Below are 27,110 nucleotides of genomic sequence, written 5' to 3' on the forward strand. Positions count from 1 at the left end.
TGTTTTTGGGAGTTTTTGTAATCATCAACATCTTTAATATCTTGAGGTTAGGGTACTTGGTAATGAAATTATCTTTGTTCATAGTTTACTCTAATCACTTTGCAAACATGAACTTATTTAAATCATTAATAGAATATTGGGCTTCTATTACTGTCTATGAATCAAAAAAACTCAGTTTTGAAGAAATGGATGGAAAGAAACTAATACTGAAGAATACTACATAGGAACAAAGTCGACAAGTAGCTCTTTTTTCCCCCTGTTTTAAACAGTATAATGAATGATAGAGCCTTGCTTATTTCTTGTCTTATGTTAATGTATCCCGACAACAAAATTGTGCTTTACTTTTTCAAACATGCATGTGGGTTTTCCCATTTTCAGTACTTTTAGCAAATGTATGTTAAAATCTATTCTACGGTTGACCAGATTCTTTGCTTTTGTGACCTGAGTATTTAACACGAGGTGGATTAAAAAAAATGTATATATTGTCCTATTGACCCTAGTATTAGTATCGCTGCTTTGGATATCAATACTACTAAGATCAGCCCATCCCTAGTTCAGTGGCATCTAAAGGTCTGAAATATTGACCAAATGGAGCCCCCTCTATGTTCTTGATACAGAAGAATCCCTCAAATTGTAATTAACTAGAGATGTTTCTTGAAGTAATCAAACTTGTCTGGCCAACACCGTCCTAGTGGTCTGGGTGTGTCCCAAAGCAGGTCTAATATTGTACTCGTACTGTAATTACATGGATAATGTAAAAAGTAATAACCCTGCTGATGACAATGAGATCCAGCTGACCTGATCAGTGGGAGGCTACAGTAGTGTAATCGGTAAACACTATTGTACACCCCTTTGTTTGTCACTACTACAGTAAAGGTATATACATCCACCAATCAATTTAAAGATAAAATATCCCTGTGTCTTTACAGTGTTTGGATTTAGTGCTGTGTATAGTTAGAGTTATTGGTACATTTGATTCATCACTTGGGACAACACCAGCATTCATTTATTTCAATATTATTTAAAGATAAAAACGCAGCAACAGGTACAGCCACGGCTCCCCATGAGCCTCTTGGGGCGGATGTCCTGCTCTGGTTTGACTGTGGATCTCTTAATAGGATTATCTATTCTCAGTACAGGAGAAAGGCCAGGGGAGAAAAGAACCAAACACGTTCAAGACCTTGTGAGAATGTATTTGTGTTTATAGCAACAATGAAAAATCCAGTGTTGACTGCTAAAAGGATTTAAATAATTGAATCTGGTTTTTACCTGAAGAAGACATTTGGATTATTCTTTTGAAGAAAGCATTTGATGTAGTGATGAACGCCCAGGTGAGTTAAATAATCTACCAGCTGTCCTCACCTGTTCCTCTTAATACTGATTAACACCTTTATAGTAATGACTGTATCATTCAGTTAATGTTATAGAGGTCATGTTTCTCAACTAATTTCAGCCTGATGCAGAGACAACCAACTACTGTCTGTCCACCATGCTGGGCAGTGAGGACAGTGAGGAAGGTAACATAAAATGTTCATAAAATCTCCAGGAACCAATATCATGGCTCTGCATTTAAACTGGGTTGTGTCTTTACAACAGAAACCAGTCAGGAGGAGCCCTCAATCACAAACTGGAACGAGCTGTCCATCATAGAACGTGTAGGCCTCAACAGGTGACACAGCCTCATATTAATATGTATCATAGTTTATCTAAATAACATGATTTAATCATATTTTTCATTAAACTTGTCTTGTTTTCTGACAGTGTGGAGATGTCAGAGAAAGATTTGGAGGTAGGTCAACTACTTCACCATGATATACCACCTATTACATGCTTTTTAAACTAGTTTTTCCTCCTTTTATTGGCTTACGTGTGCAGTTTTTATATGTAACTTGTATGCAATATTGGCTTGTTGTGCCTCTTGTATGTTGCTTTTTAAGGTTAAGTTCACAATTTTTCAAGGGAAACGTGCTTGTTATAATCACACTGGCCATTAAAAGATCCCTCCCTAATGCTCTTTTAATGTCAGTGATGGTGAAAACTTTGACGTCCTCCCGTGCAAAGGTGTATTTAAAAGCTCGTATACACAGGAGGAATGATTACAACAAGCAAAACCAGTTTCAATGTTCATATGGGCACCTGACTATTGGTTGATCACAGACTTGAACAATTGTGTACCTATCCTTTAATTTTTTAATAATAACATTTTGTGTATCAAGATATTGAAGAGTGAAGTTGTTGATTTTGTGCTGAATATCTTGATATCTAGGCAGCAGATAAAATGTTTTTGATTCATATTTATTATCATTTCAACCACAAAGAATGCAGCTGAAAACCAGACAATACATAAACGTCTGAAATGTAAGGGTTCATTTAAAACCTGAGTGAAATAAATGTCCTTGCTTCCAGACGGCCTTCTGTCAGATCGCCCTGGCCTTCCGCTGTGATCAGTACACCCTGAAGCAGAGGCTGCAGGCAGAGGAGCACGCCCGCAACCTGGCTGAGGAGAACATCCAGCTGGAGCTGACCAGAGGCAGGGAGACCCTGGAGGTGCAATAACTGACAGATGGTGTGAAAAAAAATCCTAAATAACACCACCAGAGTGCAAGTGTGTGTGTGTTTTTATGTGTATTTTTAGACGCTGAAAGGCCTGTGTCTGGACAGTAAGCGCAGTATGATCCTGCAGAGGCTGGAGCTGTCTCTGGACATCCTCGGTGGGACTGTGGAACGAATCTCCAACACAGCGGAGGTTCTCGGCGCTGTGCACCAGGCACGTTGAGGCTCCTTTGCTATCCTATTTTATATTTGGATAGCTAAGTACCACTTAAGACTGTGGTTTCCAACCTGTGGGTCGGAGCTCCAAGAAACAGTCCCAGAATAGACATTCTCATCAACATACCTTCTCCTCAAGGGTTTATAAGTTTCTGTTCATGACTTAATCATCGGTTAATAAAATAATGTATTAGCGTGGAAGCTCACAGTGTACAATAAGCCACAACTTGTGGCTTATTGTACACTGTGGGAAAATGTCTGCCTTGTGGCCCATAAGGCCCATTAAACATTTATTTGATAACATTCAATGAAAACAGAATGTGTGTAGGTTTGTACACTGTTTTAGGAGCAGCAACCATCCTGGAAAACCAAAATCTCTCTCTATTTATGCAGTATAGTGTCTTAATAATGATCTGTAACACATTATAAAATATTTATCTACATTAAAGCTATCAACGACCGCTTAGATCTTTTGGTTTTTATATGATTATATGCATACATATATATATATATATATATATATATATATATATATATATATATATATATATGTATTTCTTTCATCTGATAGGAGGCTAGAGTGAGTCATGAAGTTGAACTGATGGTTGCTCATGTGGAGAATCTGAGGAGACAACATGAGAGAAATGTGGCAGAGCTGGAGGAGGCCAAGAAGACGATCCAGCAGCAGATCTCCCGCAGAAACAGCATCGACCAAAGAGCATCGCCAGGTTCTCTGATCCTATCTTGTGGTGTTTGTCGTGTTTGTCGTGTTCTGCCGTCATGTGCAATGTTTGACTGAATCTCTTGTTCTAGATCCAGAGGAAAGTGACATCAGAAAGAAATCCTCTCATCGGGTATGCAGATAGTTGACTTATCGTACCATCTGAAATGGGTAGCCACCTTTTCATCACTTCAATATGCTTTTTATTTTTGTTATTTTTTTTAGAGCATTCGTCGCAGAGTCAGCATAACACTTATTCCCAGCCAAATCCAGGTAAGGAACTTTTGTTACAGTTGTTATCATCCAGAAACCCAAATGAGTGTCTCCTTCTTTGTCTCTACAGGAGAAGATAAAGCAAGACTCTACAGGAGAAGATAAAACAATACTTTTAAAGAAACAAGCTACTCCTAGAAGGTCCTTCAGCAAGGAGTCCTTCCTCACCTGCCCGTCTCCCCCCCTGAGATCAGAGTCCAGCTGCTCTCCAATGATCAATGACAACAGCTACTCAGTGGATGACAGGTCAACTAGAGGCTCTACTTTTACTCTGTGTGCCTGGGCCACATGATCAGCAAGTGTGCACCACATCACCTGATTTCCCTTTTCTTTTCTTTTTTTCAGGCCACTGGATCCAGATGAAACTCCATCAGAAGCTCCAGCTACTGAGCTTCCTTCAACTCCCATCCTCAAATCAGAGTACCTCCCATCGAAACAACTGGCCACCAGAAAGATACACGACAAAAAGTATGGAATCAAAATAGCAGAAACATCACACAATACTATAGCCTGCAGTAAACACATTTGATGAAGCGCTTGATGTTTTTTTTTTTCTTCAATTATTGCTCTTCCTTGACAATAGTGTAATTAATTACCTTAATTAACAGCCAATATTAATGTTATTAGAAACACATTTGCTTTTCCTGCTGTGAAAAAAGATTCATTGCAAGAGCAACAATGCAAGTTTCCATTCAATTGAAAACTAAAATGTTAAAGAGCCCTACGGTGGCTATTGGATTTCTACCCAATGTTGAGGCTCTGTTTTATAGAGAGGCCCTGTGTAGAAATAGAATTTCAATATCATAAATATTTCAGTTAGCATTATGCGTACATGGTGCATATCCTTAAAGCGGCTGTACACAACATTCAGAACATTAATATAGCAGCAAACAAATATTTGCTATGTTAAGACATAGTGGAGTAATGGCGTCCTGAGCAGAGAATGAAGTCACACTCCCTCTGTGTGTTGTAATCTGAGCTTCTCCTATTCTTTGTTTTGGTAGCTGGGCCGGCCGCGCGTGCATGTGGCTATGAAAAAACGTAGGTATTTCACGCACTGGGGAATGGTTAGTCTATATCCACGACGTTCCACTTCCAGGATTTGTCCGGTGCCGCAGGAAATTCCGCTGGATGCATGTCTTTTCACCGATGTCCGTTTCCTTCCGTTTTTTTTGTGTTGGAATTTTAAACGCCGGTGGATTTATGAGTACTATGGTTAACTTCTCCTCAGATCTCTGCAGGGTAAATTGAGACAGCTTGCTAGACTATCTGTCCAATCTGAGTTTTCTCTTGCACGACTAAAACAACTTTTTAACGTTTAGTTCCAGCAAAACAAGTTCCTTCCGGAGGCTATTTGGCAGCGGCTCCGTGCGGAGCTTAGCACCGCCCATGGCAATTGATTGCTTTAAAGAAATGCCAATAAACCAGAGCACGTTTTTTCTCCCATCCCGGAATGCTGTGTGGACTAGCCAGACCCTCCTCCACAGCACCTTGGAGGATGGTCTGGCAAAGCGAGACTAGGGAATGGTCTGTGAGAGCCCTGTGGAGGCAGTCCTAGCCTTCATCAATTTTATAATTGGACTTAGGGTTGTTGGGGCCCAGAGCTCATTGCTCAGGGGATCTTGAGCCGACGTAATCACCCGAGTTTATAGAATGGAATTAATTTGTATATGTGTATGACAATTTCTGGGAATATAGGGAACTGTGACTGAAAGACACTTTATATATTTCACATCAATACAAACTAAAGCCTAATAAAAAACACCACCAGTTAAGGGCTTTTTCTGTTATTTTGTTCACCCTTTGTAACATTGCTTTGGCACTGTACTGGAATAATGTAACTGTCTTTGTTACAGATCCCCTCTGGAGACATTGCGACAGAGACACAAAGGCAAAGCTGCGTTATCAAAGAAAAAGGCAGACAAGGACAAAAAAAGTACAAATATTTACCGACAGCTTTCTGCGAGCCCGTAAGTCAACATTTGTTTTTAAAAGACAACTGTGAGGATTGTTTTTGGACAAACACTGACTGACTGCTGTCCTCAGGTGTGGATCCTTGTGGAGACATCGTCCTCTGGCTCACTGGTTGTATCGCTGTCGCTGGGCACTCTTCTGCGTGTACCTGTTGATGCTTTTCTGTGTCGTAACAGTGGCTTACCTTTTTCTGGAAGCTTCATGATGGACCACCTGGGCCATGGATATACAGTCATCAGGACGTTGTCTAAATTCTGTGACTGTATTGCAAACACGAAGCGTGCAGACAGCTGAAACACCTGTAGGCTATCAGTCTTTGGATATGAATATAAAAACATTTTATGACACTTTTGGTTGTTTGTGTGTTTTGAAATACTTTAAGATACTCTAGATACCTTCTAGATAACAAAGCCACAAACTTCACTTACAGCTGTAATTTTTTATTATAAATATACAAAAACATATCAAAACTGATACAATCACTTGGTTAGTAAGAAAACTCCATACTGCAATGAAAACATTCATCAAACCACCATTTAAGGCATCAGTGATTAATTATTAAGAGTTAGTAGCTAACGTTAAGATTCAGCTCACTTCACGTCATGGCTAGATGTTAAATTTGACCTATATATATATATATATATATATATAAAGAAGAGCAATGCATTTTCAAAGGTGTATCAACATTTTAGTTATAAGTCTTCATGTTGCAAAGATGAAATTCTCATTAGCAGATAAAAATAGTATAACATTAAAAATTATATTAGGAATGGAGAAACTTATTTGAAAACTACTGTAGATGAATTTCATGTGCAAAATGTGTACCAGACACAGAAGAAGTTCTTGAAACTACAGCAAATGTGTTCTAAATCTGTTTTGTATGAACCTAAATTCACCTCAGAAATTTTAGAAACATCTATTGGAAAACAATTTAAAATAAATAAAAGTGGCATACCACCTTACATTACGTTTTAAATTAAAAGAAGAGAGAGAAATGTGCTAATCTTCTCATGTCAACATACAATCTCACAGAGAGTCAAAAGCCTTAATAAATACAGAGATAAGGAAGAGAGGAATAACACCCATCCTACTGAAGATACTACAGAGTAGTAGAGGGTTCAGTTACACTTGGCTCACGATCTCAGCGTCCTCTGCAACGAACCACTGGACTGGAGTCCCGTCTGCAGCTCTCTGGAGAATCACATTACCCAAACCCTGTGAAAAAAACATAAACATACATAAATAAATTGTATATATGATTAGTTGATCAAAAGAACATTAATCAGCAACTATTTTAATAATCGATTGAGTCATTTTTCAAGCAAAAATGACGAAAAAATTTGATGGTTCCAGCTTCTCAAATACGAGGATTTGTTGCTTTTCCATTATTTTAACATTATTGTGAACTAAATATATTTGGGTTTTGGACTGTTGGTCGGACAAATTTGAAGACGTCACCTTTGACCCCAGGAAATTGTGATGGACATTTTCATTGATATTTGATGTTTTATAGACCAAACAATTAATCAATTTATGGAGGAAATAATGAACAGACTGGCTGCAGCACTAATATATACAGTATATTAAAAGTAGCCTATTTTAGTGTTGTATCATAATCAGCACCAACCTGTTTAAATGGAGGCAGATGAGGTGAAGTGGGGCTCTTGACACTCAGGAAGCTCTGCTGATCCACGCAGCCTGGCCGAAACTTCTGCATCTGATTCCTCTGATGCCAGGACTTCAACTCCTCTGACACGATGTCCCTGGGCATCAGCCTGATGGCGTGGTTCGGATACTCCTTCAGTGAGGGCGTTCGCACCAGCCTGGTGTAAGGCGGAGGGGGCTTTAGGATTCCCCTCGGGGACAATGCTCCCTCCTGCCACTGTCTTTGCCGAGGGCTGTGTGCCGCAGGAGGGGAGGAAAGGAAGCACTTTCCCATGTCCAGGTCTTGAGGGGAGAGGGGGCAATCTTCTGCCATTGGCCTGACGTAGCCCGGACTGGGCTGGGACTGGTTGATGTTCTTGTGTGAGCTGGTGAAGTTGGAGAGCCCTTTCTTTTGTGCCCCCAAGTGGAATCCGTAAGGGGGCGGACAGAGCTTTGGGATCTCAGTGGGTCCGTCCCTGCCAGGAGAGCTAACGTAGGAAGAGGACGAGTGCTCCGAGCTGCTGTCCTCCGAGCTGGACTGGTAAGGGCGCAAGGGAGAGTACTCTGGAGAATGCACCATGAAGTCAGCCATGCAGCGTCGCTGCGGCAGCCTGGCTCGCCCTTGATTGTTCTCTGAGCTGAGGCGCTCCTTGTCAGCAGGTGGCTTACTTTTGGGAAGTCTGAGGAGACATGTGAAATTGTAAAATTATAGTACACACATTGTGATGCTCTCTGTGCATTAGTGTACTTATGTATCTGACTTCTCTGTGTACCTGAAGGACTGGGAGTACTGTCGGCGTACATGCAGCTCTGGGGTGGAGGGGGCGCTGGTGGAGTGGTTCTGACGCAGAGCCGCGTTCTTTATAAACTGAGACAGAGGAATTATGCTCTCTGCAGACACCTGGGTTCCTGCTGGACTACTGCACACAACGAAAACAGAAAGGATGATTTGAGATATGAATACTGACACTTAGCTACTTGTTTTACTTTTTTTGATTTTCTGTTCTCTCTTATAGTCATGTTGACATACACTCTGTCTCTACCCAGTGCAGTTGTGTATTTGATGGGTGGTTATTACACTTCAGACTCCTACCTGGACCTGCTGCTGCTAGCAGACTGGGGGTTTGTGGTCTTCTGGTAAGGCTGATCCAGACTGGACTCTTTCCACGGAGAGTTCTGGATGGGAGAGCGCTCATGCTCCACACTGAGCTGGCTTGATGACTGCTGGGATGACTGAAGAGTTGTGGCTGACAGCTGGAGGGGGTCTGAACAGGAAGTGCCCAACACTGGAGGAGAGAGAGGGCCGGGTGGGTCCACATCTGTGGAGGATCACAGAGAACATCAGTCGGTATCATGCTGCTCCAAAATATCTCCGATCTACATTATCTATTACATGCATCCTTCTAATTCATATTTATTTTACTGTATGTCTAAATCTAAGCATGTCAGTCAGAGAGTGATGATAATCTTCAAAGCATATATGTATAAATGTACTCCCCACTCACCATCATCCAGGGCCACCACATCAGACAGGGAACTGTCATCAGACATGCACAGATCTGCATTCAGAAAGAACATTATAAAAGTGTCATCAAACCCAAAGAATGTGTTAATGAGTGCTGTGCACAATTTGGCCTGAAGAGGGCAGCAGTGCAACTCACCTCTGTTTTGGTTGTTTGAGATGCTGATGCACGGTGAGTTGCACTCGCTCTTGATCCTGTGCTGGAACACGGCCTCCTGCAGATCCTTCACCTTCTTCTCTACCCTCTTGCACTGCTGCAGCCTGCTCTTCTTCTGTGGTTTACTTAGGTTCTCCTCCAGGGAGAGTTTGCGGGCCGCCTCATAAATCTGCCGCTGAAGAGCCAAGTCAGTTTCCAGCACTTGCAGCTCTGAATCCTGCGATAAACAGAAATTCTGACATTTAGTTTTGTAATCTCTTTCTTTCCCCCAAAAACAGTTAACTTGGATGGATTCCCGTACCTGTTTATCCAGATGGATCAGACCTTCGTCAAGCTTGAAGGAAGCTCCAATCCTCCTTCTGACCCGGGGTAGCTTCTCATCGGGCATCACAGGATAGTCTGAGGGCAGTTTCCCAGTCAGCTCCTGTGATTTCACAATAAAAGTGTTGATTACAAAAAGGGGAAAGGTGTGACCTTTATACACCAAATGCAATTATAACCACTCATTTAGAGCTAAAATATACTGGTAATATGTTGTCATCTAGAAATGACTTACTGCCTCCCGGATGCAGAGCTTCCTGAGCTCCAGCAGGCAGAGCTCTAGACGCTCCTCCAGAGACTGGTGCTTCAGCTTCAGGGCTCTGGTGTGGGTGGTCAGCTCCTTCACCGGGGACGTAGGGCTGTCTGGACCTGCAGTGAACACACAGAAGATCAGGCTTTCCTCATCAGGATCTGTATGTGACCATTTGATTTATTCACAATTTCCTCTTAAATGTTTATGAATCGTAAAAGTGAGCTAGGAATTAGTTGTTTAATATATAAATAAATACAACAATGTGACATGCAACATTTTCTTTAGCTTGCTGTTTTCAGCCTCAAGCTATACATGACACATGGAAATGAGATGCTGTATTTTGTGGTGATGTTCATACCAGAGTGCACAATAATCCCACTGTCAGTGTCACTGATCTCCTCTTTGCTCTCAATGGCCGTCATCTCGACTTTCTGCTCTTAAGTTTTTAGAAGTACCTGTTGAAATGAGCAGATATTACTGAGATTAGTAAAAATGAGATTGGTCATTTATAAGAATACAGATTATCCTGTTGTTTTCCTACCGCATGGCTTCATTCATGCTCCCTGCTGCTGCTTTACTTAACAAAAGTGAATGACTGGCGAGTGTCCTTTCACACACTTATCCATGCAGCTCTCCATCTCCCTCCTCCTCCACCACCTCTTTCTTCCTCCCATGCTTCCTCACAAAAGAGGCAGACCCCCACGGTTGACTCGGCACATGTGCGGGGGTTAATCTGAATCATGGTGCCATGGTGACGGGGCACAGTGCGGCTGGCTAGGGGAGCGTGTTGCCGTGAGGCGTGTCAGAGGGCGTTTAAAGAGCCCAGACCCCGAAAAAGAAAGCAGATGGCAGCAGGAATTACCCCACTCATGGACTGCACCTGTTCCCCCCACACACCCCTCCCTCAGCTCCTATTCAACCAGTGTCCAGAAAACCCTCTGGGGGCTTTGAAGTGGAAGAATGTCTCAATGCTGGGCTTGTCCACGCAGCATCAGATCAAGGTCCCTGCTGACTCCTGTGCAACACTGCCCATTTCACCATTTCACACTTTCACAAACAGGCGAGCACAATTAATGTTTATGGCCCGCTCCGTTCCATTGTTGCTGTCTACCAAACACCTGACTAACACAAAACAAAAAAACGAGATATGGAGAGGAACGCCAGCAAGAAGAGGAAAACAATGACAACAACAAATTGGAGATAACATCTAGGGATAAGTCGCGGCTTTTAAAACCCGGCAAGGGGGGTGTGTGTGGCGGTTTTGGTGAAATTGCATATTATTAGCCTCGCTTCAATGCCATTCATAAAATCATAGTTCATGAACTTCAGCCGTCACTGCATTAATATCATGCAAACAAAGCTCATATGAGAAGTAAATAATGTGTTGTTAATCAGGGTGAATAAAGGGGAGTTAAGGTAACATGCAAACCACCACCACATGAATGAATGTGTTCCTAAGGCGGCTGTGTATAATCCTCAACTCTTGTCTCATCTTCTATGTTTGGAGATTGGTATCAGGCCTTTTCCTGTAGGGACCAGTAGGACACAGACGTAGACAGGATATTATTGTGTATCCGATAGGCCTGACCCATTCACTACCGCAACTCATGTGAACTGACGCAGCTATGAGTAGCTGTATAGTACAATGAGGCACAGGCAGCTTGAGTCAGTAAGACAACACTGCAACAAAGGCCCTGTATCCACCAACCAGCCTCAATAATCTGCTGTGGGCTCAATATCTGCTGACAACTCTGCTTTATGCCTGAGCCGTGTTGTTGGGCCAATATTGAGACAAGGCTGCAGTGAGAGATGGGGAAAGGAACAGTGCTGAGTTTTTACTGTGCAAGGTCGAGGCCTGCTGTACTCTCAGACACATGGCTCCATGCTGCAGTCAACAGGAATCCAGCCTGGTAATCAGAGACAGGCAGGGTAATGTGGGATTTACCCACTTACACCCCATAACTCTCTAAAGACGTTCACAAGAGTCTGTGGTCGGAGGTCTCGGCTGAGTAAGTGGGTGGCTGGGTGGGTGAGTACGGATAAAACAGCAGATCTCACTAGAAGTTGCCGCTTATTGCCAAGACGTTGATGCCATTTGTTGTAGCTTTCATAAAAACCTTGAGTCCTGGGAGTGTTGAAATCATACTGTTACGAAGAGCCAAAAAAAACAATACTTAATCTTGATTAAGTGTAACAGGAATAGCAGTCCATTTCCTGGAGGGATAGCTGCTGATAGCACAGTCTCCACCCGGCTTGATTGATGTAGTCATAACATCTTAATTTTGGCGCATACGATCAACTCTAATGACGACTATCTAGGAACGTGTCAGGAATGGGACCATCCCACCCATCCTCGCTGCTCAGCAGACCATGACAGTGTAACGTCTACGGAAGTGGCTGTTTATGGCAAGAGATCATGAAGTGGATTCCCTGTCTCCCAGACTTCCCCCACCCTTTCCCATGAGCCTTTGGAGCTGCGATCTCCTGGAATGCTGCCACCACCGCCGCACTCATAACCACTGTGGTCGGCCCTAGAATTACCAACGGGGACCAGCCTCGCCGAGGAAACAGTAAGGGATGCCTGAAACCAGACCGAGGCCTGTTCGAACCCTGTAATTAAGACTCTCCACTGAATGCTGATACTATGGAAGAAACCAAACGACTTTACAGCATGCCTTATTTCAGAGTCTGATGAAAAGCCAAAATCCATTCAGCAAAATGGATCCACTCTGCACACACAATATGTTTATTGGTGTTTTAAGCCCCCAACGTCTCCTTCCAGGCAGCGCTGCCTGGAAGACACTAGGATTAGGCAATGATAGGGTTAGGGTTAAGGTTAGGGTTAGGTGCCTTGAAGTCAATGCTCGCAGCGCTGCCCTGAAGTCGATTAGGCAATGGTTATGGTTAGTGTTATGGTTAAGGTTAAGGTTAGGGTTAGGTGCCTTGAGGTCAACGGCTGCAGCGCTGCCTGGAAGGAGACGTTGGGGGCTTAAAACACCATCGAGCACACAATATGGGCTGCTGGAAGAAAAGTGAATCAATGTGGGGGAGCGGCAGGAAAAAAAAAATGAAGTGTTGTGTTACAAAGTGCGGCACTGGAGTCAGATCTTTGTCTTAAGAAGCAGCGCTGAGTGGAAACTCCACAGACTGCAGCAAAATACAGTCAGTAGGCTGTGATTACATAAAAGCCAGTGTTATGTGTATTCTGTATCAAAGTCTCAAACACTGTCAGCCTCTTTCCTTTGTCAGAGAAATATTGTTAAGTGGTGCAGGGGTCTTAGTTTTTCCAGCAGAGACAATGAATAAGCACCATATCGGTCTGCACTCACTGGAGGCCATATGCTGGCCAGACACACCAGCTCTGTCACAGCCCAACGACAGCGTAAATACAGAGGGCAAGTAGAGATGCTCCATTGTTCTCCAGAGGCTGAAGGGCTGACTGGAGATCATGACATCTTGTCCCTCTGAGTCATCATTTCTGAGACCTCTGTATGGACACTGATGGTCATCTCGGGCTCTTGGTAGGATGTGGTTGTACAAAGTAGTTTTCATCCACAAGTACCCATCGCTTACAAAAGAACTGGGGGATTCCAGAGACATAACAACACAGAGGTGTTGTCTTTATCACCACAGTAGCACTGCATGTCTGTCAACATGTGGACTGATGGAGATGGTGTTTATTCTGCTGCCTTGGGCACAAACAACTGCCACCAAGCAGCCTGTTGACCAATATAAATCCTACAGAGTTGTTTGTATCAGTAAAAGCAACCTGTTTATATTCATGGTACAAAACAGAGCAAGTGATTAAACTGCAGAGACTCAAATCAGTCTTCCAGATAGTAGCTGTTTTGTATTAAATTAAAACTTGCTTAGTCTGATAATTTTAACATTGAGGTGTTTTAACTTGAAGAAGAGTAGTAGTAGAAGAAGCAGAAGTGCGCAGATCCTTTTCAGATCCTCCCATTACTTTACTAAATAAAAATGGTAACACCACACTATGAAAATGTTCCATTTCAAATCCTGCATGTTCACTTAAATAAAAGTACATTAGTATTATCGACAAAATGTAGGCCTACTTACAGTGTCAAAAGTAAATGCATCATTTTTTCTGTATGTTTTGCGTGTAGCCTAAAGTTTTAATCTGTTAAGTGACTGGTTACTATAGGTAGGCTAGCTGTCAAATTAATGTAGTAAAGTAAAAAATACAATTTTTCCCTCTGAATTAAAGTGTAGCAGGAAAATGAAATACTCAAGTAAATTACAAGTAGCCTACTTCATAATTTAAGTACAGAACTTGAGTAAATGTACTTACTTTACAACACTGAAGAAGAGTAAGCACTTATCTTAATGACACGTTTTAAGATTTATATACAGCCCAAATAGCAAATTCTGTTAAGCTAATTGCTCTGTAAAGTTTTCCGACTTATAACATCATCACTCGCCTCACAGACTTCCTAGCTTAATACATGGTTGTACTAATGTTGCAGCTCCTTCCCTGTCCGCTGTTTTCCCTTTATATTTCGAATGTTGTTAACCTACGTAAAGTCTTGTGTACTCACCTTATATAATATGTATCTGCTCCTCTACAGCATCCTCTCTGGCAGCAGGAGGTGTCCAGACTTTCTCTGGTTCGATATGAGAGTAAGCTTGGGACATCTGTTTCAGTCAACTTCACTGTCTCGGTGAAGGGGGAAGAGCTTAATTGATTTTTGCTAAAGTATTTCTTTACTAACAAATGTATTCTTATATTTACTTTAAAACATAATAGTTTCTCTTTATACTTTATTAAAATGATATGTTTTCACTTAAGTAAGTTTTTAACAGGAAAAAGTACATTTAGTGGTGTCGGTGACCTACCCGGATTTCTTTTTTTAATGGTTTGGTCCGACGCTGCTGACTCTCCAGACACGCTCTGCGTATTGACACAGCACGCGACTCATTGAGGGGGCTTTTAATAAAAAAAGAAAGAAGAAAGGCCGGAGGGAGAGGTGTTTTGGTAAAACCCAGGACAGCTGCTGAGTGGTGGTGATGAACAAGACCATACTCACCTCTATCTTCCGCCACGATGATGAAAAAAAGAAGAGCAAAGTGTGGTGTTTGGGCCAAGATGAACCACCCATCCATACAAGAATACCTTAAAACTTCATAATAGGCCTACTCTGGAGACTGGTGTAGGTTAATTTTGATTGCTGACTCGTTTACTTTATTTCTACTAAGCTATATCCTATTGACCTAGCTGCTTGTGTCAAGGATAATATTTTATGCTGCGGGAGGATTGTTTTTAATCATTACTTTATTCTTTATTGCATCAGCAGGGGCGAAAAGTAGCCTAACTAGTAGGCCTATTAGCTCAAATAGTAGCCTATATAGTAAATTTCAATTTGGATATACTTTTGTGAGTTTTTCTATTTGATGTTACTTTAAACAGCCACTGTTACTAGTTACTTTGCAGATTAAGATTTCAAATAGGCTATCTGTTATGAGCATAGACAATATTATCTGCTGTTACACAGTCAGCGACATAAAGTAGTTAGAATTAGCTCCGCCTCGATCAGCCTCAACATTAAAATGTTGCTTAGATGTTAATGTATCAGTATCAATAATCCAATAATATAATATAGGGTATACTGTATATTATAATAATAATAATAATAATAATAATATATAGCCTAACAATCTTAATTATTTTTTTTTTTAGATCCATTTTTATTAGCACCATTTCTCATTCAGACATACAGAACAAATTCCACAATATGTGCCAGGTAATATCAGATGGTGCACAGAACAGAGAAACACAAATTGAACAAGAACAACCCCCCCCCCCAACCCTCTGCAGTCTCGAGGAAAACAAAACAAACAAAACAGAAATCACACCTTGCTAATCACTCTCCTCTAGTTCTTGTGGCGCTGAGGTCATTAGGTTTGATATTTGTGCTAATGTGCTTTTCCATAGGTTGAGAGTTGATGATTTGGCTTTGTTAACAATCTTAATTATTGAGTATTTTGGACTTTTGATACTTTAAGTAGCATACATTTTGCAGATTATGTGCGAATACTTCCTTCACCCCTGATTATGTATAGCACTTTAGGTTGTATGAGATGTGTTACTAAAATAATCTAAATTTAAGTCTTTCTTCGATTAACAATGTTTCATTTTTCATTTTTTAACAAAATAAAAAACATCCAGGTCCAGGACGATTGGACATGAAGTAATTGGCCATCCTCTTTATACATTTCCAACAATTTGGTGTGTCTTTATTTGCCTTTAGTCTGTGGCTTCCCTGACTATCACACATGTCTCCAATGCCTTAACCAGGCCCTTGGGTATTCCAAGCGTATATATCCTAAAAAGCCTCATCCAGATGGCCTGTGCTTTCTCCTCTCGTCCCGTGATGGAATGAAAAGATCAGCTAATTAAACAAAGTCCCATATCCAAGTGAAAGAAGTGCGAGTGCCCTCAGGGAGAAGAGCTGCATGCAAATCAATCCCCAGTGCTTTAAATTGTGTCCAATAAAACAACATATCTCTGCAAACCATAAAGCCTTTATTTCCACAGCACATGGACATACTAAAAATCAAAAGTCATGACAGAAACAGATACACAAACATGCATTTGTGGGGGATTTCTATTAATACAAACCAGTTCTGTTGAGACGTCTCTGTTAATAATCCCTTTTTAACATAGTAGTGGTCTTATTGAAAGTAAAGAATTAGACTGGTGTGGCAGAGAAATTGAACAAATAAATAGTAATGACCATAAAAAACATAAAAAATATCCATCTTCTTTCCTTCAACAAATGTTGATCCCCATAATTATGAATAAAAAATGAGTACTTTCACTCCCTCATCACAAACAGAACTGTTATAAAGATTTAAAAAGACATTTCTAAATGTGTGTTTCCTGGTATGCATGATTCCTTACAAATTTTGATATTCCAAAATGTAATTTAAAATTCATTAAGAGATGTGTAGTGAGCTGGTGCCTCTGTGATGTTTTTTTTTCACCCCATATGTAACTCAGCAGACAGGGAACATGAAGATAGGGCCACTATGGTGAGATGCTGCAGGGGCTGAAGGGAGCCTCGGGGCCTCACTGCTCAGACATCTGTGTCCGTCTCAGGTTGTCCTTCACACGGACAAACTCTGGGATCTTCTGCTGGTTCTCCAGCCGCCTGATCTCCTCCTGCTCATACTGGAAAGACAATAGACAAGTGCATCAGCTCTCAGCCAGTCAATGTCATCCACCTCATCCATCATCAGACCATCGCAATTTACCATATAACAAAATTTCCTTCACCAAGGTTTGTACTTGGGCATAAACATGGTCAGGTTTAAAGACGTTATTTACTTCTTACAGTTAGTTGTTGTAGTTAGTAAACGGGGTCACAAGATATATCTGAGGGGTCTTGCATTATTAAAGGGGTAAGAAAGAAGAAAAAACTAAGTTCTGCTACACACATTTCTTTAATTTTTTTGCACTTTTCTCTAATCTTAATTTTTTTTTTTTTTTATGTAATATCAGATAATTTGACCTTTTTGGGTGTTGAACTGGTATAAGAACAATCTGAAAAGTTTAGAGGAGAAAAGTCTCTTTGGTTAAACTGCTAACAACTTATATAGACATCTGAAACGTGACATGGGGCCAAACTACAGGTTTTTAAAAAGGGGCCACAAGCCAAAAGGTTTGGAAGCCACTGGTTTAATCTTTTGCATTTTATTTTCAAGTTTATCATATGTTTTTTAAATGTAAGATCTGAATTTGAAAATGAACCAGTACTTAAAGCTGTCAGATAAACACAGTGGAGTATTAAGCACAATATTCCCTCTATACAAGAAACATCTCATGGATGCACTGAGACGCATCCTCAGTGATGTATCCTGGGATCATTGGGTGTTTCGGGTCTCGTAACATCATACATCCTTGCCCAGGCGACCCAGCCGGGGTTGATCAAGCCCCGACTTGCGTCCCAGTAGCAGTCCACGGATCAGCCCTCTTAATCCAAAGCCACCTTGTGGCCTTCTCTGCGGCTTCGCTTGCGGATTGAATGGCCCTCTTCTTGGCCGCCTCTGTCACGCCCAAACGGCTGAGGACTTTGCAAAGTGAACGTCCTGCAAAGCCTCTACAGCCGACTTCTATAGGCTCATAGAAGGTTTTCCAGCCTCTCTCCCTGCACTCCTCCACCAGTTCCTGGTACTTAGCGCATTTCCTCTCATTGGCTTCCTCAATACGCTCTTCCCAGGGCACCGTAAGTTCCAGCATAATCAGATGTTTTGAAGCCTCGGAGGTAACTATCATGTCTGGACGGAGTCTTGTTGTTGCAATATTCTGAGGGAACCTCAGCTGTTTTTCCAGGTCGACCTGCAGCAGCCAGTCAGAGGCTTTGTGGAGGAGGCCTGTTGTTAATTGTTAATTGTGAGCGTACCCGGGGTTTCTCTCCAGCTTTGATGAAGGGGACTGCCTTCTTTGGAGCATGATGGTGTTTGCTGGTGTTGATGGCTGAGGCTAAGCTCTCAGCAATTGCCTTAAGCACCTGGTCGTGGCGCCAACGATAGCGACCATCAGCCAGAGCCTTCAGGCAACTGCTGACGAGATGTTCTAAAGAGCCTCTTCCAGAGCAAAATGTAATGAAGTAGAAGGGTAGTGTCGCAGAAAATTAAACAGTAAGTAAAGGTATCTCAAAATTGTACTTTTGTTCAGTACTTGAGTAAATAGACCTTCCACTACTGGTATTGGCCCAGAATCCCTTAATGCTCAAAGCGGTAACACAAACAAGAACCCCTGTGTGTTTGGGCCAAAGTGAATTTATATGATTCCTTCATTAATTAATGTCTCTCAGCGGTTTGTTATGATCTTTTTCTGACCTCTTGCAGCTTCTGCTGCCTCTTGCGGAGCTCCGTCTCCAGATCTGAGGGCTGCTGTCGTGCCATCTCCTCCTCCTTGTGCAGCTCCAGTCTACGCTGCTCCAACACTCGCTGCAGCTCCGGTTTCTCCTCCAACAGCAGGCCCCTGCATGGTCAGTCACAGTTACACACACACAAATCCACCCTGCTCTGTTTCAAATGTTGAACACATTAGATCAGAGAGTCAGAGAGGGTTTTTGGTGTTGGTTATACCGTTTATGGCTGAGCAGCAGTTCCCGGTGCAGGTTCTGGTAGCTCGGTGTCTCTACTGAGGAACCGTTCAGTTTCCTGGGCTGAAGGACCTCGTCACTGCTGCAGTCTGCTGTGGACTGACGGGACAGCCTCTGGCGGCCAACAGAACTCTCTGAGGAACACAAAACAACTCATATCACTACCTGTTGACTTTAACTTTTAACTTCTCAGATCTAAACTCTAACTCTGATCAAATCTTTAAATTGATAAATGAATAACGTTTGACACTGCTGCCATCATGTATGTTGTAGAGGTGAGATTTCAGTCACAAAGTAATACATTATTTAAAGAGAGAAAAAACATTTGAATAACAATTGAACAATATGTCAGGTAAGTACTTAAGTAAAATACATCCATCAAACAATTCCTAATCTATTATTCAAATATTTCATTGATTGATAGATTGAATCAATCTATCATTCATCATCAATCTATCAAATAAATGAATAAATCAAATATTTAATTGGTAACATTTGAGTGATCCTTCTATCAATCAAATATTCTAATCATCAGTATCATCAACTGCTTTTGTTTTAAGTTTAGAATATTATTTCCATTTCTGCTCAGCATTTTTGCATTAAGATACCTTTTTTGTGTTGTCCATATCCTGGTTTCTGTCGGAATAAAAAAAGAAAAGACACCCTGTTAGTAATTTGACGAATAAGTTATTTAGCAGCCACTAGCTGAGCCAAACATGTCAACATAGATGTATCAAAACATCTTCTTTAATTTGATCTTCACCTGACTGGAAAGAGGGTATAATTAGATACTGTAAGAGAAGGAAGGGACAATGCCCGCTGTGTTGCTTAAGTAGGTGAGTTGTGTTTGTAACACGAAGGTGATGTAACAGCTCTGTCAGCGATGGCCAGAAAGTGATCGTCCTTGGCAAAATGTGACCAAAGTTCCACAAGTAATTAAAAAGAAAAAGAATGTAAATATCTGCATTTATTACTCTCATAACATAACAACACGGGATGCAAAATTGGCATGACATTCTACTATAACACAATCAGACAGATAGGCTACCTCTGACACACCCCATGAAACCAGATAACCAGGAGGAAAGGATCATATTGCGCAAGTAACAGATGGTAGATGCTGTTGTAACTGGTCTGAGAAGCCTTTTCTCAGACAAAGTCAAGAGGGTTCTGTCATAAACTGCCCTACAGCTGACCATAAGATCCCTAAGCTCTGCTTCTGGATTCTTGAGCTCAGAACTGTATTTGGGATTGTGCCTTTTACTGTTCCTGTCACAGACATAAGCCTCCAGATCCTGTCCCTCCTCGGGCTCCTGCAGAGAGGTTGAGGTGACGGATAACCTGATGGGCGTCTGACGTGCTGGTTCCATTCAAAGCCTGCAGGGCTGGGATGAATTCCAGCAAAATCACTCCACCTGATCTCACAACTCCTCTTCATATCTAGAACAGACACTTTGAATAGTTTTATCATGAGCTGACTTTTTGAGATCATAATACCTTTAGAACATGTTCTTTTCACGCACTGGAACATGAAACCCCCTACGTTGAACGGTTTGTTTTCACAGGACAAAGATAGTTACATGCAACATGTGGCTTTATCAGCTGTCTGAAATAAGATAGAATTTAAGTGAACATAAAAAGCAACAAGACGCTCATGAGGATAAATCTTGTGTTTGATAGCTTACTTTATGGATGCAAAACTTTGATGCCAGTACTTTTCACCTGAACAAAGCAGTTTCATAAATGAATAGACTGTAACGTTGCAGGGCATCTAATTCTATAGTCTTGATCATCCTAATCTGCAAGGTAATTGTTGATTGTCCCAAGGATAGTGTATTTTTTGTGTCCATAATCTACATATTATTAGGACGGATGTAAAGCCTATTGGCCATATAGAATTCAAAATAAACCATGACTGTAAATGTACTGAGGCTTCACTTACAGCCTGACAGAAGTCATCTAAACCTCTGACAGATGGCCACCAGACCAGACGTTGACCTCTCACTCACCAGACTAGAGTTAAGGTGAAAGAAAACTCACTTTTCTTGCAGTTGACCCCTCCATGGCAGGATGGTGGAGGTCCACTGTTTCTGTCCACAAACAGTGTTCTTGTTTTAGTCCATTGTTAAAAGAATCACACCTCCTCACATAGTCTGTCTGTTGTCCGTTTCCTTGCTGCATCCAAGTCCAACATATTGCTGTTAATGAGGCATCCTCAGACTCAATGTGCCACCTAGCAGTAGTCAATATTCGTAGTAGACACTGAAATCTTATTACGGCATTCAAGATTACCTCACAGCCCCCACAGGGCACAAGACACTAGATTAGGTAATTGCAGCAGACACAAATGCAGCTTAAAACCAACCTAACACGGCACTATTACAAGTTGACTTCAACAACAAATGCATTCAGGCATACCAATATCCTGTTTATAGTGTGAGGCAGTAAACATTTTTACTCTATATTCATTGGTTATTGCTTGGAAACATACAGTGCACGTTCCAAGTATAACAATTGGGCTAATTGCAGTTTATGGTATTGCGTTTGCTATATTTTAACTCATTTAGTAATTCTTAACATTGAGATGGAAATAATCTAATCTAATCTGTGCATAATCAACATTTTCAAAACTCTATTTCTCACAGGTCACATTGCCTTCTCAAGAGACAATTTATCTCTATGGTTTCTGAGCAGCACTCAGTGTGTGTTTGTAGCACCACAGCCTGAAATAATATGGCATAAGGTTTATGTATTTGTTTCCTTCTGTACAGTAATTGTTTGAATATATGTATCAATGCAAAGCTAATTAGACCTCAGTATATATTTTCCAGCCATTTACAATGCAATTGTGACTACGATGCTGGAAAAAATATTGCATTTACAATCAATTAATTTCTTTTTAATTGATCATAAACGTTATGTGCAATCCATCTTTAACATGAACTGGGAAGGCACCAGAAAAGTTTAAACAATACCTACAAATATAACTTAATTGTAAAATCATGTTTTGGTATTTATTTATTTTTACTTAATTTACACATCATTTCATCTTGTATATTACTTACATCATTACTTGAATTGTTTTTATTTTATTCTGTTTTTACTTCTGTGTTATTGTATTATTGATTGCTTATAACAATATAACAATATATATATGTAAAACTGTAATTTCCCCATTTAATGCAAAAAATATCAAGTAAAACCGTCAAAGGTCTTTTCCATTGGTGGCCACATGAGGTCGACATACTATTTCCTGCTTTCAATGTCCCATGATCCCATGCGGCTTTTTGCTTTAAATCCGACCCGGAAGTTCCTCGTGCTTCTTATGGTTTGAATGGCTTGTGAGTGGGGCGTGTGTGTGAGAGTGTTTGGGTGAGTAAATGTCGAGTGTTTGTGCGTGCGAGTGTGTATTTCTGTTAAAAAAAAAAAACCTACACAATGATCTTATTTGATCTGGTCTGAGTTTGGCTCTGCTCCGATCAGAGATGATAGGAAAAGCGCCCGCGAGCCTCCGTGGCGATGAGCAGCTGGCGAGATGTTCAGGGCCTCCACGCTTCATACCGTGGTCAGAGATGATGAATTGATCAGATATACTAGTTCTGAGTGAGTTTGGGTTCTTCTCGAGCTTCACAATGGACAATGAGTATAGAGGCGATTCTGATCTAACCACAACCCAGAAGCTGCGAGGAATCCTGGCCGGTTATTGATTGTTTTGAAGCCTGCGACCTTTGCATGCGTTCTGCTCTTGTTTAATTGTTTCAAAAACAAGATGTCGGCAGCAGCAGCTTCTCTTTTTTTTTTTGTCTAATTGTCCAAACGTTTAAAAGCAGTCGGAGGTGGAAAGTAACTGTTGTTATACATCCATGGCCTGGTAACCCATAGTCTCGTATTGCACAACAGATAGATTCTAGGATGGGAGAAAGCCCGCTCTGGGTTGTTTGCCTTTCTTTAAACCAATCACAGTCGTCTTGGACGGCGCTCCGGGCGCAGCGGTGGCTCTGCAAAATAGTCTCTGGAAGGAACTTGTTTTTGGTGGAACACAACCCTGCAAAATAAAATGCCACATAAAATATTAAATGAAGTGACGTGTACATGATCTTTTTTGTATATATTTACAATAATTCCCTAAAGAACCAAGCAGGCCTAGTCTGTGACATACGGAAAAAAAAAAAAAGTTTGCGCAAAACCTTTCATACTCAAAACATAGGTGTGTAGTGAGTGCAGTACAATATGAAGAAATATGCAAGAAATTTTTTTTTTTACCTTATTCATCTTCCCTCTTTCTTTTTTCAGATAAAGGGAACTGCACTCAGTTGCCGTTTTTATCAGGTACACCTAAGACATTTAGTATTACAACACCCTGAAATAAATCCTACCATGACCTGTTTCTAATATTTTGTCCACCCCATTTACAACAATGAGTAGCCTGATAGACCTTTTCAACAAATCCTTTGTAACATTACATTTGGTTCTTTATTCAAATAGTTATGTAATAAATTTATTGAAGTAAGTCCATTTCTCTTTGTATGTGGAATTTCCTCATTAATAAAACCAATTGTACAATGAAAATAAAATCTTTATGCTGTGGCTGGTTCATTCACTCTTCAGTCTTTCTTCTCCTAAAGTTCTTAAAGTCCACCAAGACTGTTTTGTAGGCCTATATATAATGAAGGAGAAGATGTCAGTGTTACTCCACAGAACTCACAAGAATATTCAATATCCAAATTCCTGGTCTAAATCATAAATGTTTAACAGTATATATGGTGGTGTGTAATTCCAAAAGAAAGCTCACTTATTCTAATACCAACACAATATTTCTCACCTGCTAACCAACATTTGCTGAATGCTTCTGTCATACAAGTGTACAAGTTATTGTCATGTGCACAACAATTACAAGAAGCAGTTGTCGCCAATTAAAAAATTGTATCTCAGGCTCACTTCAACAATGCTCATTAAGTATGTATTATAAAAGAAAATGACATAAGCAAAATGAGAATCTAAGACAATAGTACAGTTGAATTAAATGGCTAAAATATAAACAATAAAAAATTACTAAATTAATATATAAACACATGTCATTTAGCTGACGCTGTTATCCAAAGCGACTTACAATTGCTATATATCAAAGGTCGCACACCTCTGGAGCAACTAGGGGTTAAGTGTCTTGCTCAGGGACACATTGGTTGATGTATCTCAGTGGGAATCGAACCCGGATCTCCTGCACCAAAGGCATGTGTCATATCCACCCGCACACATTTGTGTAGACAGTATTTGCAAATTAATTAACTTATTGGGAACAAGTGATACATATACACAGAGGCGTAAACAGTTGGTATATACAGTAAGTAAAGTATGTAAGGTAAAGTGATATAATATATATATGTATATATATAATTTATAGTACATATACAATATGTTAGCTCAGAAGCTAGCTATCTGTAATATTTTCTGTTCACATCAATATCATTTTCTTAAGGCACATGTGATTATATTATTTGTTAATGTTTTACAAGTACCAACTGGGTTGACTGAGTTGATTGAAAAACGTTTTATGTATTAATGTATTAAAGCAGTGATCTTCAACAGGGGGTCCGGGACCCCTAGGGAGTCCTCAGAGTCACTGCAGGGGGGCCTCCAAATTATTGTCAATTTTTAAAAACATTTTTAAAAATTAAAAAGTGAATCCAACATATTATTAGAAAATATAAATCCCCACTGATGATAGGCTTACTGGACTATAGGTAAGGTAGTCACTAAGATAGCCATCCACAGATACAGTTAATCCTAAGGATTCACTGTGCCGCATGTATATTTTAGAATTTTAAATTTAATTTATAAAATCATGCCAACAATTATAAGGCTTTTTTAAAAGCTTAGTATTCTATGCAAAAATGGTATGTATAAAGGCTTGAGGCCGCCCTACACGTTACTTTAGGCCCAGTTTAATATGCAACTTCATTGTATACATTATATGTAGTAGGGGGTCCCTGCTCCGTCTCTCTTTCAGTTAAGGGGTCCTTGGTTTAAAAAACGTTGAAGACCCCTGTATTAAACATAGACTGTATAGTATTAAAGGCTTAATTTAGCAGTAGGGACATAATGTCTCGCGATAATGAACGGCGATTACGTCAATCTTTGTGTACACACGTGACCTCTTTTGTCCAACCAGCTTTCAGTAAAGACGAGGCGAAGCGCGGGAGGAGGGCGAAGAACGAACGAGCGTGCTAGTTCCCTTGGCAGGCTTCTCCTTTTGCTTACCACCATGGCTTCGTCCAGCAAAAGAAAGCGGACCAGCCATGTTAACAGCGGCTCTCAAACTTCTAATAGCGTAGCGAACATGTTAACAGGCAGTCAGCCCGATGGAACCGATGGAGGCGGTCGTTTTGTTGAGGGATCCATACTTCGCCTCACCATGAAAAACTTCCTGTAAGTTATTGCGTCTCAGCTGTCAATCAACAACACCGACTATAAACCGAAACTCAACTGCCGCCAGCCTGTTAATAGATAGACGGCTAATCTAGCATACATGCTAACAAATTAGCGCTACCTGGCAATGTATCAGGATGATTTGATGTGTAAAAGCATCAGCAAGTCGTGTAACGTGAACGTTACGTTACCCCCAGCTAGAAACCAGCGATGTGTCAGTTGTTCCACGGCTGTCATGTAAAATGTATTCACACTGTAAGGCACAAAAACAACTCCCAATTAACATATGTTAAGTTCCAATTAAAGATTGTAAGGGACAAATTAAAATTCAGATCTTGAGTAGGAGCCCATATCATGTCTCAAGATCTTGCGGGAGAAGCCCAAGTCAAGTCTCCATAATGGCTAACGCTATTTCTATAATGTTCACTTCAGAATAGATCCGTTCACCTGCCAGTTAGTCCGGTATAACGTTACCTTGTTAAAACTACTGAAGTCTGATGCAACAGCCGCGCAACAATGGTCCCTTTATGAATTTGACAATGTTCAGCTTTTGTTGAGATCGTTTCAGAGATATTTTAACTTCATCTTCATGGTCATTTTGGAGGCTGTCGTTTGTGACGCTGTTCACCTGCTTTATACTGAAAGGTGTTTCTAATATTTTGATCCCGTTTATAATAACGTTGGTAGACTAGACTACATATTTTGTTGACTAAGTATTTAGTAGACTATATTTAGTCTACTAAATAAATACATCTTAAGTACTCAAGTCATAAGCACGGTGGGTGTTGACTGTAAAAAAAGCTCTAACTAGTACAACCAGATGATCAGGTCCTAAAGTTTGAAGGATTGTCGGTGTTGTAGGTGCATAGTCTACCATGCTTTTCAGTTAATCTTTTTCAGTAAATCATATACTGAACAAGCTCTTCATTGTAACAGGACAGTTTTTATTGGACCTCTCATTAGCATAGCCTTTATTATAATTATAAACCACACAGATCCCAATGCACCTTCTTGTCTCATGATCAATTCAGTCAGTACATGAGCCTAAACAATAGCAACACTAGATCAATATGGTATTTACTGTATGAAATGGCACTCTAGTTAGTATAGTTCAAAGCATAATATACTTTTTATATACTGTAATATTTTATGATGCTAGTGGAGATTCCCTTGATTTCAGGCAAGGTGGCCCACCTCTGCTATAAAACCCTGCATATAAATATCTATCTTGTACTCTAACAGGACCTATGACTACTCTGTGGTGCATCCTGGACCTAATCTGAACATGATTGTTGGAGCCAATGGAACTGGCAAGTCTAGCATTGTGTGTGCCATCTGTCTGGGTCTGGCTGGCAAGACCACTATCCTGGGCAGAGGCGACAAGGTAAACTGCAGAGTCACACAACGACTGGTTCTGAACTAGATCAGGCCTTGATTTATTTCCAAAAAACAAAAAACAGGGAGTAAATAAAAATCCATGATAGATGATTAATAGATTACAGCTGATAGCAATAGCATGAATAAGGTGATAAGCATTTTTATTTGAATGTCTTTCATTGTCCTACACTGCATGTAATGGTTTGTCTGAGATCCCTGAACCAGTGTCAGTCAGCCAAATTATTACACAGTTATTTTCCCTGACAAATAAATTATAATTCTGATGATGAACTGTTTATTTTTTTCTGTAGGTTGGGCTCTATGTCAAACGCGGGTGCCGTAAAGGATCTATTGAGATTGAACTGTAAGTTATGTGAAAAAGTTTGCAGACACACACACAGTTACTTACTTACTTACTAGCAAGCTATTAGATAGGTGAAATACATTTGTGTTGCATTTATTCAGACATTTCTGATCCATTTAGAAACCATGACACATTAATCTTGGTAACATTATATTTAGAAATACAGACAGTTCAACCT

General features: G+C 40.5%; 4 protein-coding genes and 1 non-coding gene across 6 annotated transcripts in view; 3 read left to right on the top strand and 2 right to left on the bottom strand.

Moving 5' to 3' along the window:
• Positions 1 to 7: 7 nt before the first annotated feature.
• Positions 8 to 6,084, top strand: LOC116038399 (inositol 1,4,5-triphosphate receptor associated 2). The gene is made up of 13 exons (XM_031282779.2): positions 8 to 1,331; positions 1,454 to 1,517; positions 1,597 to 1,669; positions 1,762 to 1,789; positions 2,407 to 2,547; positions 2,636 to 2,767; positions 3,341 to 3,497; positions 3,583 to 3,623; positions 3,716 to 3,763; positions 3,834 to 4,009; positions 4,109 to 4,231; positions 5,620 to 5,733; positions 5,810 to 6,084. Exons 1-13 carry the CDS (start codon positions 1,320 to 1,322, stop codon positions 5,940 to 5,942), a joined length of 1,242 nt encoding a protein of 413 aa, XP_031138639.1. The 5' UTR covers positions 8 to 1,319; the 3' UTR covers positions 5,943 to 6,084.
• Positions 6,085 to 6,163: 79 nt separating this feature from the next.
• On the bottom strand, positions 6,164 to 14,301 carry inavaa (innate immunity activator a). The gene is made up of 10 exons (XM_031284521.2): positions 14,194 to 14,301; positions 9,993 to 10,089; positions 9,617 to 9,750; positions 9,362 to 9,484; positions 9,043 to 9,277; positions 8,887 to 8,940; positions 8,475 to 8,700; positions 8,155 to 8,301; positions 7,365 to 8,061; positions 6,164 to 6,952 (listed from the first exon to the last, which is right to left on the bottom strand). Exons 2-10 carry the CDS (start codon positions 10,054 to 10,056, stop codon positions 6,860 to 6,862), a joined length of 1,773 nt encoding a protein of 590 aa, XP_031140381.1. The 5' UTR covers positions 10,057 to 10,089; positions 14,194 to 14,301; the 3' UTR covers positions 6,164 to 6,859.
• Positions 14,302 to 16,159: 1,858 nt separating this feature from the next.
• On the bottom strand, positions 16,160 to 21,060 carry zgc:195245 (uncharacterized protein LOC565483 homolog). Of its 2 annotated transcripts, XR_004899079.1 has the most exons (6): positions 20,806 to 21,060; positions 19,374 to 19,401; positions 18,749 to 18,899; positions 18,497 to 18,641; positions 16,646 to 16,826; positions 16,160 to 16,586 (listed from the first exon to the last, which is right to left on the bottom strand). XR_004899079.1 is itself a non-coding variant. In XM_031284553.2 (5 exons), the coding sequence occupies exons 1-5, from the start codon at positions 20,944 to 20,946 to the stop codon at positions 16,725 to 16,727; spliced, it is 567 nt and encodes a 188-aa protein (XP_031140413.1). In that variant the 5' UTR covers positions 20,947 to 21,060; the 3' UTR covers positions 16,162 to 16,724. The 2 variants fall into 2 exon arrangements, 1 of the variants encoding a protein (XP_031140413.1); XM_031284553.2 differs by having other exon boundaries at positions 16,162 to 16,826.
• Positions 21,061 to 22,083: 1,023 nt separating this feature from the next.
• Positions 22,084 to 22,431, top strand: LOC116039642. Its single transcript, XR_004102472.2, has one exon.
• Positions 22,432 to 24,926: 2,495 nt separating this feature from the next.
• The window catches only part of LOC116039614 (structural maintenance of chromosomes protein 5-like), a 4,342-nt gene continuing 2,158 nt past the window's right edge, over positions 24,927 to 27,110 (top strand). The window contains exons 1-3 of the mRNA XM_031284534.2: positions 24,927 to 25,191; positions 26,434 to 26,575; positions 26,880 to 26,932. Of these exons, the coding sequence (XP_031140394.2) occupies positions 25,028 to 25,191; positions 26,434 to 26,575; positions 26,880 to 26,932 (359 nt within the window). The 5' untranslated portion in view covers positions 24,927 to 25,027. The remainder of the gene's footprint in view (positions 25,192 to 26,433; positions 26,576 to 26,879; positions 26,933 to 27,110) is intronic.

This window comes from Sander lucioperca, chromosome 12, assembly GCF_008315115.2.
Source record: "Sander lucioperca isolate FBNREF2018 chromosome 12, SLUC_FBN_1.2, whole genome shotgun sequence".
NCBI classification, from domain to species: Eukaryota; Metazoa; Chordata; class Actinopteri; order Perciformes; family Percidae; genus Sander; species Sander lucioperca.